This window comes from Typopeltis vanoorti, chromosome 3 (genome assembly GCF_054136105.1).
Source record: "Typopeltis vanoorti isolate ZY-2024b chromosome 3, IOZ_Tvanoo_1.0, whole genome shotgun sequence".
Classification (NCBI taxonomy): Eukaryota; Metazoa; Arthropoda; class Arachnida; order Uropygi; family Thelyphonidae; genus Typopeltis; species Typopeltis vanoorti.
This window is the reverse complement of record NC_143551.1, coordinates 104,483,191-104,503,566: the sequence shown is the minus strand read 5'-3', so window position 1 is coordinate 104,503,566 and position 20,376 is coordinate 104,483,191. Positions and strand designations below refer to the sequence as shown.

Sequence of the window (20,376 nt, the reverse complement as noted above, 5' to 3'; positions counted from 1 at the left end):
TAACTTCATTAACAAAGAAACAAACAGACATTGTCCACAGGCACTCACCTTATTAATTGAAAAGAGGACGAATATATTTGTTTAATAAAAAAAAAAGAAAGAAAAAGAAATGTATAGTTATATAATATACACAATAACAGAAATTTATTGATTAATGTAAAAATACATCGTCAGTTGCAAATTTACTAGAACGAATCTCATTTCTTTTGTGAAAAGATCGCGAGTTAATGACTGAACTCGGTGTAATTAAAATATACCCAATATACAGCGCAGAGTGCAGATTGTCCCACTGAACAGAGATTAAAAATCTCCGAATCAGAAAGGAATTTTATGCCTTCGCGAATGAAGAGAAAATATGACAAAGTGACAGGTCTGTTACGAGACAAAACTTGGACTAAAATTGAACAATTCATGTATACACAAAATGCTGAGAATCTTCTACATGTAATGTTCATATCTCTAATGAAATAATTACAACAGTACAATTAATATATTCGAAAATTAATTCAATAAATCAAACGTCTAATCACGTAACACGACCTTAATTGCAACAGAGAAATTTCTTATTTGAAATCTTATATAAACAGTGCTCTCTCACACAAATATGTAGTGGTCAAAGGAAAACAGAAATATATCTTTTCATCTATATGATAGTTCTGCGTAACATTTTAATAACACAGAACATAGAATGAGTATTGTTAGCAATTTATTATTTAGTGCTGTTGTCACTCTAGTCTTGGAAATCCTAATTTATCCATGAGTGCGAAATTACATGAGTGCGAACTAGAAACCAATAAGCAAATTAATTACAAAGCGGGGCTTCATATTTTTATATGATCCTTAATCCTATACCATATTAACTAAAACTAATCTGCATGCATCAGATTATAATTAATGTTCATCAAATTCATTTTGCTTGTGTCTTAGGATAGCGTTTGCGATGAACAATTTGAAATTGTTCGTTTGCGGCAATAAAAACTATTTTTAAAATTGAGTTATTGATATTAGAGAGAGTCTAATAAGTTTTTTGTTTGTTTGTTTTTTCTGATAAAACATGTAATATTTTGCAAAGATTTTGCAAACTCGCATTTGAAAACTCTGCGAGGTTTTTATTTTATTTTATTTATTTATTTTTTTAACCCAGCAATGTATGAGTTTCCCTTGTTTCAGCAATGTACCAATCCTAAACTGAGTTCCAGGAAACGGTATAGGAAACATTCTCCCTTGTTGTATGTTAGAGCCCCCAATCAATTTAACCGAACTTGCAAAACTGATGGAAGAAAAGAACATTGCAACATTTCTGTCAAAAATCACTTCGATAAAATGAAAGAACTTCTCTGGAGAAGTGTGTTCAGCGTAAGTGGAACATTGTGCATGTCTACAGGTTTTTGACGATATATAAAAAAACTGAACAAATGAAATAAAATAAAATAACTCTTAGCTCAACTACCCACATGACTAACGTATACTATAGGGTTTACAACTGATTCCGAGTTTACATAAAAATACTACAGTATACTGAAGGAATGTAAGCAAGCTACATGAAAAATAAAATAAAATAAAATAAAAAAATAGACCTTGTAGCTAATTAATTTTCTCTCCACCGCTGGTAGAAAATACGCGGTTGTATAGTACTTCACTGTAGTTAGTTTCCTAACTACTGTGAAGTCCTCTTGCTCACGGGCAACACCTAACAGCTTCTCCAGCAGTAGGCTATAAATGAGAGATTTTCGAATACTCCTACAAACTAGAAACGTAATTTTGTATCTGGCTTGACTGAACTGCAAATTGTATTGTTAATGGTATCTGCTTGGTCTAGAGCGGTGGCCTCCAAACTGTGAGAGGTGTTCCCTCGGGTGGAGAAGCGAATCTGTGTCGGGTAGAGGGAAACGAAGTAACATCAATAATTTTAATGATTATTGTTAACTATTTGTTAACACTGCTAAATTACGTTAATAAATATTTCATACCTTACTTTATTAAAATTAATTAAATTGCACGATTGATCAATTAGAAACAAAGGAAGGACAGAGAAAAATTTACCAACTAGCAAAATGTAGAAATAAAGCAGAAAAGGACATCTTACATGCGAGGCAGATCAAAGAAGCTGAAGGAAGAGTATTATGGAGGGATGTGGACAGATGGAGAATATACTTTGAGGGATTTTTGAATGAGGAAAATGCGAGGACTCACAGAGAATGAGCAGCCTCTGAGGTGATGGTACAGAACATCAGTAGAGTGGAAGTGAAGGAGACCATGAAGAGGAAGAATGGAAAATCGATGGGCCCAGACAGGATTCCAGTGGAGGCATGAAAAGGCACTGGGAGAAGAAGGAATTGACCTGCTGTGGGACCTGTTCATGAAAGTTTGCCAACAGGATCAGAGCCGGCGCTAGGGTCTTTGCCGCCCGCATGTAATTTCTATCTAAGCGCCCCTGTAACGATCCGGGAGTGTGTGGTTCTTTTACGATAATAAAAATGTAAATTATTTGAAATTTCTTAAATAAATTTTGACAGAACAGCCACACGTTGGTTCGCTAAATGTAACGAACCGAGGGTGTTGACTAGGCAGGATAATCGTTAAAAACTTTCAAAAATATTCAAAAAATTCTCAAAAGTTAAAGCAAATTTTGATAAAGCCACTTCACATTAATCGTTGAATATAATGATACAGGGATTACAGCCTTCTCACAGACCCGAATCGCTAACAAAATTAAAACGAATTTTAATTAAAGTTAAAATTTATTTGGACTAAATTGAAAAAGGTTCTTGTATTTTACAAGTTCTTTCAAGTTACAAGTTACTAAATTCTTAGTAACTTGTAGAAATGTTTTAATAATTTTTATAAGTGGAACTATCTTTTAGGAAAATAAAAGAAACTCAAGATAGATGAGAAAATAAGAAAAGAATTCAGAAATAATTAGAACATTTAATATAAGTATTCAAAAATAACATCTTTACACAATAACAGAAAATAAATTAAATTACATAAATATACTTGAAATTTTTTTATTAAAATTTTAATGTTTTTGATTTCATATTCACAAAATTAGAAATAATGGTCTTAACGTCTAATTCCGCACATATATCATTTTCAATAGCTATTAACACCAAACTAACAAGCCTTTTTTGTGACATACTTGTTCTTAAGTAGGTTTTAATCAATTTTCAACTTGGAAAAGGAACGTTCACCGCTCGCTACACTAACAAGTAAGGTTAATAGTATTCTTAACGCAATTGAAAAGTTAGGGAAAGATAAATTATTGGACACAGTAAAATTAAGAATATCGAAAGGGCTTTTGAATATTTAAATTATCCTTCCGAAAAATATCCCAGAAAGCACATAATTCGTCATATAGTTCTATTGCATTTACGTCTTTATTGTCGGAGTCCTTCAAGAGAATCTCTAAATCGTCACAATTTTTTCGTAAATCTTCGTTATTAATTTGTAGTAATCTATACAAAAATTGTAGTTATCATAATATGTTTTTAGTTGTTCAAAACGTTCTATGAACGAACACATTGCAACGTCTAGAAGTGTATAAAACACATTCACTCTAAATTTATACTTCTGGCGATTGTGGCGTTTCGCCATGAAGCTCGTAGTCAAATTGTTGTGTCTTCTTTCGTCGTCGAACTTCCGTACCAGTTTTAAATTCTTGTTCTCCGTCTACCTCTTCACTCAGTTCTTTTGCCGTTTTAGAACTTCTTTAAAATTTGTATCTGATCGATACTCTTGTAAGAATATTTTTAAGTTTTCGATAGATCCTAAAGCAAGTGTAATGTTCATATTTTTGTCTTGAAGCATTTTACTCACAGGGTTTATTCTGTTTAAGCAAATCATGGCCAGTTATAAGAGAGCAAATAAATTTGTAGTCCTTTTTTAGCACATAATGTTTGTGCTTCATGCTGAGTTTCTTTATTAAAATTTTCATTATTAAAAATCTCAAAAACTGCATCGTAAATTTCTCCCAACTGATATCGTAGAGGGCGGATTGCATTAATTTTACTTTCCCATCGCGTTTTTGATAGCTGTTTCAATGTTAACATTTTCACGAACTTTATAAAGGATTGCCCAATGTTTGTAAGAGAATGAAAAGAAATTATATATTTCTTGAATAATTGCAAAGAAACTAATTGTATCTGCATTCCTTTGGCTGTATCGTTAATGATTAAATTTAGAGTATGAGCAGCACATGGCACGTAAAAAGCGCGAAGATTTTTGTTCAAAAGGAAATTTTGGAGCCCATATTTCTTTCCCTTTCATATTTGGTGCATTGTCATACCCTTGACCTCGCATGTCTTCAATGGGGGATGTTCCATTTTTCCAGTTGTTCCATTATTGTTGCACATAAACCACGTCCTGTGGAATCTGATATATCTGCAAAAGCTAAAATGTTTTCGCTGATCTTGACAATTCCATTGTCACAGGAAACAAACCGAATAATAATGGTCATTTGTTCTGTTTTACTTACATCAGGTGTGCAGTCTAAAATTATGGAATAATATTTAGATTTTCGAATTGATAATAAAATTGTATCCCTGATTGCGTTACTTAAAGTTTCCAATATTTCATTTTGTATTTACTCAAATAGTGTACTCTGTTGTTTCGTTGTAGGGTCCTTTCAACATGATTTTCCATAACGGGATCAAACTTCGCAAACAGTTCGACTAATTTTAAAAAATTGCCGTTATTCCTTTCATATAATTTATCAGATGATCCGCGAAAAGCTAAATTTTGGCTACCAAGGAATTTTATAATTTCAATCAAGCGTTCTAAAACACTCATCCAATGTTTCTTTTCCATTGAGTCTCTCAATCAATAGTAGTTTTGTTTTTTAAATTTTTATCAAGTTCCTTCCATTTTAAGAAATTTTCCATGTGAGTTAAACTAGTCTCATGTCTATGTAAAGTTGTACTTACATTTCTCCAATCGTTGTAACCTTCTACAAGACTCAGTCGGTGATTCAGTTGATTCGGTAGCTGCGAGAAGTTTGCAAAAAACAGAATTTAAAGTTTCGGAATAAATGAGCCATGTTCTTGGCACGAGCTCCCGTTTTCCTTTTTTCTATTATAACACGTGTCGCCAAATTTACGACCATATGTATCTCTGGGATATATTATATTTTTCATCAATATTTCCACATTCACCTGGATCTTCTAAATTTACAGACACTAACAATGTGTTAATTTCGTGGTCAACTACAACTAAATCTTGTTGTAGTTGACTAAATCCTAACTATTTTTCACTTAAATCATGTTCAATTATCTTGTTCAATAGTTGCAATAGTACTTTCATGCAAACTGGATGATGTGCACGGTTCTTCAACTCTGATTTCTGATGTATCGAGTTGGTTACAATCTGCATCAGAATATTTTAATATTTTAACAAATTTATTAAGAGCCCCAGTTTGTTTCTTATCATCTGCTTCTTTCGCAGCATGACTCTTACGATTTTGTGCACCAGATAACTTTTTTTTTAAATTTTTGATTCCATTTCTATTTTATACCCACAAGAAATTATTACACAACACGACACAGAGACGAAACAATAGTCGGCGCTGCGCTACTGTCAGTAGCCTACTGAGATGTGTACCATATGACTGGTTAACTAGCAACAAATGTTTTATACGAAAATTCGTTTCTGCGCATAAAAACGGTTCACCGTTTCACTTTAGATAGACTGCAGTAGATACAACATTCTGCAGGCAAGCATTTAGCCTGCTCTCGCTGCAAAATTGTAAACAGCCGGCTGATCAAAGAGGCGGCAATATACTTTTTTTTAAATTTTTATTCGCTATATTCGGCCTTATTTATTTTAATATTGATCATTCTAAGAATTTTTTGTTTTTATGATAAAAATTTTGTTTCTTAAAAATTAACTTATGAACTGTTCCTTGGCGGGGGCGCCCCCATCGTAGCGGCATCCGTATGCACCGCATGCTCTGCATGCCCGCTTCCGCCGGCCCTGAACAGGATAATATACCCGAGGAATGGAGGGAAAGTACTCTTGTCCCCATCTACAAGGGTAAAGGGGATGCACAAGACTGTAAGAATTATAGAGGAATAAAGTTGATGTCCTACACAATGAAAATCTTAGAAAGGGTTCTTGATGGAAGATTGAGGAAGGAGGTGGCGATTGTAAAGGAACAATTTGGCTTCATGCCTGTAGATCAACGACAGATGCTATCTTTGGGTTACGGCAGATGATGGAAAAGTTTCGAGAGAAACAACGGGAGCTACATCTGGTGTTTATTGATCTGGAGAAAGCATACGATAGAGTGCCAAGGCAAGAAGTCTGGAGGTGTCTGAGGGAGAAGAAGGTACCGGAAAAATATATCAGGTTGGTACAGGAGATGTACATAAATGTGAAGACAAGAGTTCGAACCTGTCTGGGACAGACAGAAAGTTTTCAAGTAACAGTTGGCTTGCATCAAGGGTCAGCATTAAGTCCGTTTCTGTTTAATATTGTGATGGAGGTGGTGACGGAGGAGGTGAGAGAAGACTCACCTTGGACTATGTTGTATGCAGATGACATCGTGCTGTGTGCAGATTCAAGAGAAGAAGTGGCAGCTAAACTGGAAAGATGGAGGAAAGTACTGGAAGAGAGAGGTATGAGACTGAGCAGAAGTAAGACAGAGTGTATGTGTTGCAAAGTGGACGGCGGCCAGGAGGACAGATCTGGAGCTGGAAGGAAATGTCATCAGGAAGGTGACGGACTTTAGATACTTAGGTTCAACAGTGGAAGAAGATGGTGAGACTGAGATGGAAGTGGGATGCGGGATACAAGCAGGATGGAGGAACTGGAGGAAGATGGCTGGAGTGATTTGCGATAAGAGGGTGCCGATCAATCTGAAAGGCAAAATCTATAGGACAGTAGTGAGGCCAGCTATAACGTATGCTATAGAAACTGTGTCCCTGAGGAAAAATAACATCAGCAGGATGGAGGTAGCAGAGATGAGAGGTGGATGTGAGGTGTGACCAGAAAGGATCGTCTGAGGAATGACTATGTGAGGGGGAACAGTGAAAGTTACGAACTTAGGAGCGAAGATACAGGAGGCAAGGTTGAGATGGTTTGGTCATGTGATGAGGAGGGAGGAAGAGTATGTGGGAAGAAAGGTAATGCAGATGGATTTGCAAGGAAGGAGGAAGTGTGGGCGGCCAAAGAAGAGATGGAGGGAGCTGGTAGAAGAGGACTTGAGGATGAAGAACTTGGATGTGGTGACAGCCCAAGACAGGAAGGTGTGAAGGAGACTCATCATTAACATCAACCCCACTTAAGTGGGACAAGCTGCAGAAGAAGAAGAATTAAATTGCACGATAGTGGTTTGGGAAGATTATTTAATGAACAAAAAAATTACACAATGAAATTTTCTTTTCACTCAAATAGCTCAAGAAATTTATAAATTTCTTGAGCTATAAATCAATAAAGAAGTTCGTAAGATGGAAAGGTGTCATGGGAAAATAGGAAGCTACATAAAATTCTTTCGAAGTCACTAGTCTGAAGCGACGCGCTTTGAGTGGAAAGAAATGGATTCGAATCCTGTTGAGGAGGAGAGGAAAAGTCATTTTTAAGTAATTTTTCTGATCTTATACGAAATTAGAAGGGATTTTCCCATCCTTAAAATTATGGTTACATATTTATATATAATTCTGGTATATATATATATATATATATATATATATATATATATATATACTGTATATATATATATATATATATATACGTCGAATTTGTATGTAACTCGGATCCCTGATGAACAGCGCATATACGGCAATAATAATCCTATAATGGCTCATATGTGGCAATAATAATACAGTGTAATAATAATAATAATAATAATAATAATAATAATAATAATAACGAATATCGACAGGTTTGAATTATGGCGCTGTAGCTTAAACACACCAAAGTCATCCCAATAGTTATCGGTGCACTTGGTGCAGTTTCAAAGAAGCTATCCAACTATTTACAGCAATTAAACATCAACGAAGTGACCCCATATGATCTACAAAAAACAGCATTACTTGGAAAAGTTTATATTTTACGATACCTGACGAACTATTCTTAGATTCTTGGGTAGAATCTGAATTGTTCTCTATCACCAGTCAAATTGTTGTTTAAATGATATTTTGTTTTGAGTGTGTATCCATTATGTGAATAAATAAATAATAATAATAAAACCCCTGTACTGTGATGATAAATTATAGAAACTATTGTGCTCTTTCTTTTAATTCAAACAAACAGAACATAAAAAAAAATCATGCAAAAAGTTTAAATAGGAGATAGGAGAAATTTCAAAAAAGAATTTTAAAGGTTGACACTCACCTAATGTTGCATCAATGTCTTCCTCACTGGAAGGGGCATTTTTGAGGCAAGACGATAGGCTTACATTAATCGGAAGATGATGATGATGATGATGATGGAGATAGTGCTGGAGAGGATGAAGTGGGTGCTAAAGAATTAGGATTTGATTCTGTTACTGGAGGAGGGGGGGGGGCTTACCATTGAAGTTTTCTGGAAAAAGGTACAGTCATTTTCTTTTATTATTTTTTTAAAATTATAAATGGCCTTGTAGCAGTTAATGTTCTCATTAACTGCACAGTAAACCTTTGTAAACCGCTCAATGTTAGGATCTTGCTCCTAAGCTTAGCAAATCTTACTTCAATGAGACGAAAAGCTTCAGCTAATTCTTTTCTCATAAACTTTCTTGGCTTTGGATCTTCTGCTTCTTTGTGTTCTTGTGTTTCTATCAGCTGCTTCTCTATCTCCATCAGGTCTTCATTGGTTAATTCTTGTGAATGGGACTCTAGTAAGTCAATGACATCAGTTTCATTGATGTCCAATTGCAGTGCATTGCCACTATCCACCACAGCTTTTCTGGCTTCGGCGATGTGTTCTTCTTCTTCGTCTGTGAAGCCACGAAAATCATCGCAGAATTGAGGGCAGAGTTTGTTCCACACCCCTTTAATCGATTGCTTCACTTCCTCCCAAGAATCAGCAATGATTTTGATGGCATCATGGATGTTATAATTTTCCAGAACTCTCAAGGACATCACACCATCTTCCGTAGACTTGACTGCTTGCGGGCATGTACGCTGTAAGTAATAAGCCTTAAATGTAGAAATGACTCCCTGGTCCATTGGCTATAGTAACGATGTAGTGTTGGGTGGTAAAAATATGACCTTCACTTCACATTAAGGTGAAGGTCATCTAAAGATGTAGGATGTCCAGGAGCATTGTCCAGCAAAAGCAGAATTTTAAAGGGAATTTTCTTTTCCAAAGTAGTCCCATAAAATATATATATATATATATATATATATATATATATATATATATAAATAATATTATATATTTCTAATAATAATATTATTATTATTAGAAAGTTGGCTTACTCGGTTTGTTATCATGTTGTCAAATATTTAATGACTAAACACCGAGGATTTTAAAAAAATCCTTGGTGTTCAGTCATATATCACAGATGACTTTAATACATTACACGACTAGTTTCGTCGGAACGCCGACTTCGTCAGGTGTAACAGCATAAAAATATATATATAAACACAGAAAAACTATAAAAACATTGCATTTCTAGTACAATGGAACATGACAATATATATATATATATATACAAACACATACATACTCGACTCGTTACATTAGAATTACACACCTGATTACTTCAACAAAAAGGAAAGCTCATAATAGTTAAGTAGGTTTTTCTATAGATTTCTTGAGCTATTTTTGTTTCTAAATTAGCGATAAACTCAATAGAGCCTTTATGGGCTGACTTATTTTGATAAAATTTGTTGAGATTATTTCTAATATTTGTCAACAATGTTTAAATAATCAAAATTTTAGCTACTTAGAGAAACTCCTTTCAAAGAAATTATACGAACACTCTTTTATCAAACCTTTTAGCATTATATCCAACCTGATTATAATCAGTTCTAAATCACAGCGTATTTTGTATGAATCTTATTAAATGAATTGTACAAATGAAAACATTCGCTAGGTATAATAAAGAGAAACAATGATGTTTAATTCTGAACCATTACAGCAGTGAGATATTGCAATATTCAATTGCAATCTTTCACATGAGCATATTTATACCGGTTTGTGTATATTCGAAACTGCAGTTTCGACATTGAAATTGCGATGAATATGGAAATGAATTGAGACACATAATATTAAAAAAAATCATAATCTATTTTATATTATGTATTTGAATTGAAAACAGCTTCATTTTGATTAAGGCACTGTAGACAGGTTTTATATTTATTTATTTTTTAATTTTATTACGATTTGTAACATGTAAATCATAGTTGCTGCGCCATTGCTATACTGTATGTACTGTAGTGATCCCATTTAAACTAAATCTGAGATAATCTAGTGAATTTTTGAAACCATTCGAAATATGAAATTTCAATAAGATTTGTCTAGCCAAAGCGGAGTTGACTGTTTTGACAGACGGACAAAGTTCATTTACATTATATAGGTAAGGGAGGTGAAGAGAAAAAGGAAGCAATACAGCAGCTTTTGGATAAGGCAATAACTGGGTATTTTAAAAGTCTGAGATGTGTCTGTGTGTGTGTGGGGAGGGAGAGGGAAGAAGATGTATCTCTAGGGCACTGTTAATAATTTTCAGGCCATGTTGGCGGAGTGGTCAGCGTATCTACTTTCTAATCAACAGACTGCGGGTTCGAATCCCGCCATGGGCATGAGTATTTATTACTATCTTTGGATGGGAGATGAATTTCATCATCTGGTGTTAGACGATCGTCCCGATTATTGGAGACCCGAACTGACTTTACAAAGTTTCCTGTTTGGAGAGCAAGGTGTCTGAATTAATTAAAATATATAATAAATAAAAAATATTTAGAAAACCGTTAAAAAATGTTAGCTTGCCCACGATACTAATATACTATAGGTTTTCAACATTCCCTGAGAGATGTCACATAAAAATATGATCGTTGTTTCCAAGACGTACCAGGAGTATTGAAAATTCTTGGCTTTGTGGAGAAACTTATTTAGGAATTCTAAATGTTGCGTGAGTCTTGGAATCAAAATCAATGGCAGGCTTTGGAACTGATGTTTACTTGTTTATTAAAGCGTTATCTTTAATAAACAAGTACGTCTAATATCTTAGACAGCACAACTAATAACGCTTTGGTTTTACTATTTCTTAACAGTATTTATATTACAGTTCGTTTTACTTTCAAAATGGCACCAGAATACTGGAAGATACTTGCAGGCGTCTCTGCATCTTCCTAAAAAATTAGGCAGTTACAAAAAGTTGATCTCCAGGTGAGAGAATTTTCATCACCAGGAGTACTGTGGAACATGGAACAACAACTTTCGAGCTAAGCAGATGAAACAACAGAAGTCTTATAAACATTTGAGGTAACAAAATAAATTACGCAGTCTTCTAAAAAAAAAAAAAAAAAAAGTCATACAATGATAATAATCTACAGAAACATCAGACAGAGTTTCTGCATACCTAAGACTAATCACAGATTTCACAGGATCCACTTTATTCGTGTATATGCTATTTTCACTGTATTCATCAACGAAGATCTATTATTTTCGATTGACAGAATTGACTAACAGAAGGATAGAATATTATATATATATGTATATATAATATGTATATATATGTATATATATATATATACATATATATACATATATGTATATATATACATATATACATATATGTATATATATATACATACATATATACATATATACATATGTATATATATATGTATATATGCACATATATACATATATATATATATATATATATATATATATATATATATATATATATATATATATATATATATATATATATATATATATATATATATATATATATATATATATATATATATATATATATATATATATATATATATATATACACGAGGGGGGGGCTGGAAAGTTCTAATAATTACCTAGAACAAAAATGATGTTAAAGCAACTGATATAACTAAGAAAAAAAAAAACATACCAGTAGCAGAGCCAGTAGACCTGTTAGGTCTACAGCCTATTATAGAGCTATGTTAAGCTCTTCTAAGTCGTACCCATCCCGAGGATAAGGTGACAAGTCCTTCCGCTATATTCTATGGCTGTAGCTGCGTTTGTTTACGGGTCCTATTGGCCTGCTTGCAGGAAGAAAAACCCCAGATAAACGGGGAGAAAAACCCTGCTGTTCACGCCCGGCTAACTTGGCTATGACTGAGAAAGATCTTTAAGTTCCCCACATCGACGACGGTAATCGAACCCAGGACACTCTTTCCGAGGCATATGGTTGCTAAGCGCATAGCCACTATATATATATATATATATATAGTATACACACAGTATACACACACAGTATACAGACACACTGTGTCTGTATACTGTGTGTGTATACTGTGGCTAATCGGCCAACCAGTACGACACACACAAATAACAGATGAACAACTAAAAGTGAAATAAAAGTGTACAGATCCTGGAAAATGACCATTACCATTAAAAAGAAAGCAAAGTTATTGCATATACCAAGTTTCAAATCGTACATTCCTGGAAGCAGCTCAAGTCCTGCAACACTATTTGAATTACAACCGAACTGATGGATTACTTTTGAATAAATTTTGGCACACTTCCTTAACTTCCTTCTGTCCAAAGAGACCAATTACAGACGATCGCTACAAGGAGTGCAACAGTTACAATTTATCATGAACCACGTGACTTTCTTTGTTTCTAAGCTCATCAGGCCGTTTGAGTTGTGTGCATGTGTTTGTGCGTGTGTATGTGGAGGGGTGTGCGCACGCATGTGTTAACTGCTACATAATATAAGCTGAACGATGACTTGTAAATATTTAGTTATAATAATTAAATTAAGTATTACAAACCGGGATTCCTATTTTCTTTTAATAAAGTACATAATGATGTTAGTTGCATTTTTGCGGTTAGGATCGTATATTATCGCATAACTTTCGTCTGGTTCGCCAATGGTTAACATACCCACTCTCCAATGAACAGACTGAGAATTCGAATCCCGCCAGGGGCATGACTGTTTGTGATTGTCTTTAAGTGAGAGATGTATTTCATTGCCCAGTGTAAGACCCCCCCCCCCCGTCCCTTAATCGGAGGCCTGAAGGTGGCTTGAGAAAGTTCCATGTTTGGTCTCTAGAGCAGAGTTACCATATTTTGTTAAAAATCAATCAAAGTATAAAATATGAACAAAATTTAAAGAAATAGTTTTAAAAAATTCCTTATCTCACGCAATAATAATGTACTATAGGTTTACAACTATGGGTGAGATCACATAAAAATTTTTAAAAATTAAAAATTAAAAAAACAAAACAAAACCGAGCTACCAGCTCCGTGATATGTGCTGATATGAGAGATTGGTGATCCCCGATCTGAAGGGACAAGACTTTAAATGCTGACACTTGCGAACCATATTATATATTATATATAAATATTAACCTCACACATGAAATGAAAGTTTGCAAAAACCTATATCACATCATTACTATGTGCGCGTGCGCGTGCGCGTGTGTGTGTGTGTGTGCAAGAAAAAAGGAGGGAGAAAATGTGCTTCATGAGCTGCTGGAGATCAGTCTTTAGGAATATCAGAGCGTGTGGGGACTTTCTAAAGAACAGAGGTAGATTGAAAGAATGAAGAGAAAGAGAGAAGTTAGTTCCGTAGTTTGGAGCTAAACAGTAAATCAATGTTAACCAACAGTCTTGAAAGAAAGTGAAGAAATAATGGTCAGCATTGAAAATACTTCTACAAGAGGCATAAGTCAGAGTGTCTTGAGAAGTGTGTGTGTGTGTGTGTGTGTGTGTGTGTGTGTGTGTGTGTGTGTGTGTGTGTGTGTGTGTGTGTGTGTGTGTGAGAGAGAGAGAGAGAGAGAGAGAGAGAGAGATGGGGCATCAATTAATCAGATTGTCCTCTTTTGGATGCCGTGAACACCAAATGCGTGAACAGTATTCCGAGGTTGGGAGGATTTAGGATTTATAGAGTGGTAGCAGTCGTACAGATTTCAAATGGTGTTTCTTGAGATTAGAAAACTTCCACCAGAAAACAGTTATTATTAAATTGAATGCCATTCATTTTAATAATTAAAATAAATTATATTCGTTTATTTATAAAGAAAATATGAAGTGATTACTGTGTGCAAGCAAGGCTCATTGCTGACATAGAAGCATGACATCACATCCATGGATGATGAAAAGAAGCAAAACGAAATTATTAATTTTTGCCCAGCATGGTTGGTCAACTGGTTATCGTATCTATTCTCCAACCAACAAGCTGCGGGTTCGAATCCAGCATTTGACATGGATGTTCATAATTGTCTTTAGGTGGGAGATGAATTTCATCGCTGGGGAGAAACCAATGCACTGCTTACTGGAGGTCTGAAATGGCTTGAGAAAAAGTTCTTCCATGTTTGGTGCCTAGTGTAGGATTTCTTTCTTTTTAATTATGTAAAAATACAAAAATATATAGAAAAAAAAAAGCCAAAAAAAAAAAAAAAACTATATCCTAAGCTCACTGATGGTTCGAGTGTACTATAGGTTTTCATAAACATTTCGTGGGTGGGAACCATATAACATTTCCTATATAATTGATGTCTTATCGACTTTTCCCATCTACCTGCCTAATATGCATACACATACTGCGTGTAATAAACGAAATTTATTTTAACTTTTCATTCAGTTTGTCAGATATAATAAAAACATTAAAATTCATGGGTATTAACTTTTAATGTCCACCATTTACAGAACACGTATTATTTGACAGTTTTTCATTGATCATAAAATGCTAAAATTGGTACTGTTTATCTCATTTACTGAGTAATCCCAGTATACAATAATATTTATTATTATTATTTTAAATATTAGTCGAAATCACCAAAGGTTATAAACCACTAGCATTTTTAATGCTGTGATGGTGGCCTAAGAGTTAGATAATCTGAGAACCCTGCTCTAGAAGCCAAACGTACTTTTTAAGTCGCCCTTTAGATTTCCAATATGTAGAGTATTGATGTTGGTGGTCTCAGAATGAAGGGTGAAATTCAGTATCAACTAAACGGGGAACGGATGAAAGCATTTATAACAATATTGGTAAAATTAAAATACTAAATAAATAAAAACAACTAAAAAAGCAAACTAAGAGATTTATGTCATTAATTTAACCCAAAGTTGATATCAAATTTTGAAGCCCCACCTCATCTTGATAATCAAGATAATCAAGAGATTATCTTGATTATCTGATTGCATTTGTATATGCATTACTTGCCCACCCACTTTGTTATTTAAACTGTTGATTTTGGGATCAGATGTTGTTGAGGAGTTCATGATTTTTATTCTGGCCGAAACTACATGAGATGAATTAATTTCTTTTTATAATTTAACAAGAATCAGAACTCAGACGAATATGTGAAAAATTCCTTGTATATGGCTGAATTCTTCGTGCTGATTCATTATATTTTATCTTTAAACTGAAACGCAGAAAGAAAACATTTCGCAATATTTAAGAATGTTTTCATTAATCCACAGCGCTTTTCTAAATTCTAGAATCAATAGATTTTAAACATAACATGGTCTTTTTTAAACATTTGTCCTACAGGGTTTATTCATATCATTTTTTAAAATCCTTTTTGGACTAGTTCATGACTTTTATATGTTTTATTGTTTGCCAAAAGTTTTTTTTTCATTTTTTTTCATGTTTGCCATAAAAGTGGATTCCTTCATGATTTTGTAAGAGAATCAGGACATTTTTTCTCGCCTCATTCAATTTAGATAAATTTCTTCAAAGATATCCGCTTTTTTCTAGCCAATGTCGAACTCAAATTTTAATATCCGATCGTAATAAATGCCACCTTCTTTCTTTTTCTCCTTTATCATATGACTTCCGCGATATTCGAATAATACTTATTATAATTGCTTTCTAATACTCCGATAACTTTTATACTAAATACTATTTTTCATATGGATCAAACAGCACTCGCATTTTTCATATCTTAAGATATGAATATACGAACAGATTTAAATTTGCGGTGTGGTTTGAAGTTATTTTAGTTGTTTATTATTTTTCTTTTATGTAACGCTCCTTGTAAACTTCATCTGCTTCGTCATTTCTATTTTAATCTTTTAAAAATAATTTTCCCTATTAAATGCTGCCAATAAATAGGCGTTTGTTTATTTGATGTGCTATAATGTTAAAATAAATAGCTTTTACCCATCCTTTCTGTTCTTATATTTTTTATAATATTTTTAGGTTAAATTAAAAGATGTATTCCCTATTCAAGTTCTTGATGTATTCTCGGTGGCGAGCAGTCCGCATCACGTGACAAAGGCATCCAATCGCTGCTTCCTGTCTGCTACGAGTGCCTCGTATGAGTATAAAACGTGGGTGTTTGATGCAAAGTCGAAGTATTTTGTTGCTGTCGCGTCTGTGTGTTCTTTATGTGTACATCATTACTGGCTGTAGCTTAATATCACCACGCACTGATAAATTCAAATTTCAGAATGCGGTCGGGAAGACTTCGAAACCGCTAACTCGTCCTCATGTTTTCGAAACTAAAGCAGATCGTCGAGTAAGCAGGAGGGAGCCGCGTCAGGTTTACCCTCCACGAAATCATCATGGCGGCGGTCAAAGTAAGGTTGCTGTGGTACGTAGCGTTGATCTTGCTAGCCCTTCTATCGGTGATCGACACATCAACGAGCGGACAAAATATGTTATGTCCTTCAAGCTGTTCATGTCTAGGATCCTTAGTGGATTGCAGCAGAAGAGGCTTAATTGATATTCCAAAGGACTTACCAGTTTGGGTTGAAATTCTGTAAGTATTTAATTCCGCATGATGTATCGATTTCTAGAGACTTAGTAAGACTTGGGATATGAATGGATCATAATTATGTCCTTATCTGGATATGTTTTATAATCGCGGTTTATGGAACCATTTTATGACTATTTTTGCTTTCTCTCGCTCACAGATTTCATTTAATAATATTTAGGCGCCATGTAATGCGCTCATATGGCTCACAAAGTAAATTATAATGCAATGTTTTGACTCTGAATACGTAACTAAATCACTAATGCACGTGTATTCCATTAAGAATCACCTAATACATTATAAATAGCATCACATGCGCTGTTATGTGATTCTAAATCCTCATAACTCAGATTTCAAAGCGTATCGATTTCAAAATGCGATGTCAAATTATTTTTCTGCTATAATGCAGCTGTGCCATTCTATTGTAAATAGAGTTATTGGCGCAGTGGATGTAAAGTTACGTACTGTCGTTTGCAAACTTAAAAATTTTGTTTCGGCGGTCTAGAATTCCACTGTGAACAATAAAATGAGTATATTTTAGACTGTAAACTTGGTAATTTAAATACTAAGTTAATAAAGACGTAATCTCTAAACATATTGATGTGGTATGGGCATGCGTGGGACTTCTTAATATATATAAAATATATTTTGTAATGCTTGGAGTAAATCAAGATAAAATATGTTGAGAAAGGCTTTTGAATTCCACTGTTTTATTTGATAGCTACTAAGGGATATATGCAGATATTTTTGTACTTGTATATTTATGTATGTATGAATGTATGTGTGTGTGTGTGTGTGTGTGTGTGTGTGCTTTTCTCCTAATCGGACAGATACACCTTGAAACACATACAGTGTGTATATATATATACACATACATACATACATACTGATCAGCAGCTGCGTTTATATGGATTTAAAACCTGTATAGTTTCATTTAATCCTTATTAGCTGCTTACTGACTATACGTAACACGAGCTTGTGTGGAATGTGATATCTTATCAAAAAATATCTCCCAAGTCTCGCGAAGTTTGTACTGTCAACTTTACCTTTGCTATATTTGCACTATATTGCCACACTTGTGTGCACTTTAGTGCATTAATAGAAAGCAATAAAAAAAAAAAGTCAAATAAGATTAAAATCTCGCATTCGATCCATATCACGTATAGAATTTTCACTGGCGAAGGACACTTCAAGAAAATGATTCTTGTATCATTAAAATTAATTTAATTTAATTTAATTTTATTTTTTTAAACCTTAACATTAAGTGAGGTATTTAGTAGATCCCGAAGTATTTAGTTTGTTTATCAGAATAAATGAAAAGTTTTTTAATGTTAATTCGGATATACGTATTAGTAAAAGTAGTGGAGAAATTAATTTCTTTCGTTAAATAGGAATGTTGTAAGTTTGTTAAACATCGTATTTGAACCAATTCAAGTAAGAACTTAACATATACAGTATAATGTAATCGAGAAGAATATTCGTGTAGCAGAAGTCGATTTTATTAATTATTATATGAACAAGACTGTAAAAAATCACACATAATTCATATTCTGTTTTCATTTTTTTTATCACTCCCACACACGAGAGGTGGCAGGGCTTTATAGCATATAATTGTCATATATGGGTTATGTATGTTTTTTTTTTTTGCAGTGTTTTAAAGTTGCTGATTACTAAAAAAACACTTAGTCAAGAAAAAGGCATGATTTATTAATCATCATTGATCATGTAATAGTTATTAGATTCTGCTGACATAAATGGCTTACCTGAGTAATTCAGTGATACAATATGCCGAGTTAAATTGCTGTTTTTTCACATACAAAATTCCGAACTGTAATAAAAGTATTATTTTCTTTTTAATTGAAACATAATTTGCTCTTTTTATCCGTAATCATCTGAACAGATGCTTTAGATTATTAATGTCATTATTAGTATTAATAATAAATTTAAAATATAATAAATAAATATGAACTCCTACGAGGACCCTTATAGTAACTTTATGTATATTTTTCTCACAGAACAGTAGTATTACAGATTTATGATGTCCGCGAACCCTATTGCATAGTTAGAGATATACACTAGCAGAATTCTGAAAAAAATTTCACCTTAGAAATTTGTGACATTTTAAGAGATTGCTTCATTTGGTAAACTGGTACTTTCTCTCTCTCTCTCTCTCTCTCTCTCTCTCTCTTTTTTGTTGAATTGATCTTAGTAAAAGCAAGGCCTTATAGAATGACCTTTTAATCCCCCCCCCTGTTTTTTGTAATTAATCTAGCAGGCTGCTTTCTTTAAAGTAGTGTTCCAAAGATTAAAATGCAAATGAAGGCATAGTAAATTTTTGGTAGCATTACATTATCATTTTGTATACTTCATTTCCTTTTACATAATTTTGATTTAGTGATTGCCTGTGCTTTTTTTATAGTAATTAAATTTTCAACTGAATTTAAGAGAATTACTTTGCACTTATTATTGTCATTCTATAAGGCTTAAGCTGTTGAACGGGTTTCCATCTTCATGACTTTTCCACTGCACTATGTATGGATTCATCTATTTATTTCCCTCGCTCTTTCTTGAAAGGGTATTTCCCTTATAAGTAAATATATTGTTGTTCAGTTTATGCCTGGGGAAAAAAAAAATAGCTTCTTAATGAATAGAACATTAATTTTTTTAAACAAACTAAAATGTTAATATTGATTCTTATAAAATTTTTTAATAATAATTATTTATTGCATTCCGTTAATATCTACATAAACTTTACATTTAGTTTATTAGTTTATTGCTCTTCTTTTGTTTTTTGTAGAGTGCTGAAATATTAGTAAAATATAGACCTTGATTCATGTTTTAAGTGGTTCTCATCTCTTCTCCTCCTGTCTATCAAGAGCTATAATTCGCATTTATGCTGTTTATCATGGTGCCAGCGTTCTGTAGTCTTGATATTCATTTAGTTACTTGTCTCTGAACCTATTACAGAGTTCCCGCTCTCTCCATCCTCCGAAATCCAGGTGATCGCATAATAGTCTAAATGCGATTTGATCAAACATTACATTATACAGTGGGACAACCGCTTCTTTGTCTGTACTTGTCACCATTTCCTTGTAATCAGTGTAAAGAAGTCTCTGTGATGCTATACAGTTTTTGTATCATTTGACCTAAAATTAAGTTAATCGAGCACTGCGGTATCTGTTTACATATTTAATCCAATGCATCTTCCACCTTTTGCAGTACAGCAGCTCTTCCAGTTGAGGAATCAATCTTGCGTTCTCTGCAATTCCAAGATCAGAGAAGGTACACCCACATTTCGCGATATTATACTGATATATCTAAATTTTCCAATAGTCTTCAAATCCTTTTACAATGAAATATAACACTTTCACTTTTTATTATAATATCAACATAGAACGCCCTCAGATTGTTAATCCTTTAGCACTGATGCCAACGGAACCATTATTGTCTTCCTCAAACAATAATAGCATGTTCACTGAATCTTGTGAGTAATCCATCCACCCCTTCATTAACTGATTTAAATAGCAACTTGGTACGTGAC

General features: G+C 33.6%; 1 protein-coding gene across 1 annotated transcript in view; it reads left to right on the top strand.

Annotated features, from left to right (window-relative positions):
- The first annotated feature begins 16,434 nt into the window (after positions 1-16,434).
- Positions 16,435-20,376, top strand: part of LOC150108437 (uncharacterized) — a 189,245-nt gene continuing 185,303 nt past the window's right edge. The window contains exon 1 of the mRNA XM_090390779.1: positions 16,435-16,841. Within this exon, the coding sequence (XP_090246905.1) occupies positions 16,645-16,841 (197 nt within the window). The 5' untranslated portion in view covers positions 16,435-16,644. The remainder of the gene's footprint in view (positions 16,842-20,376) is intronic.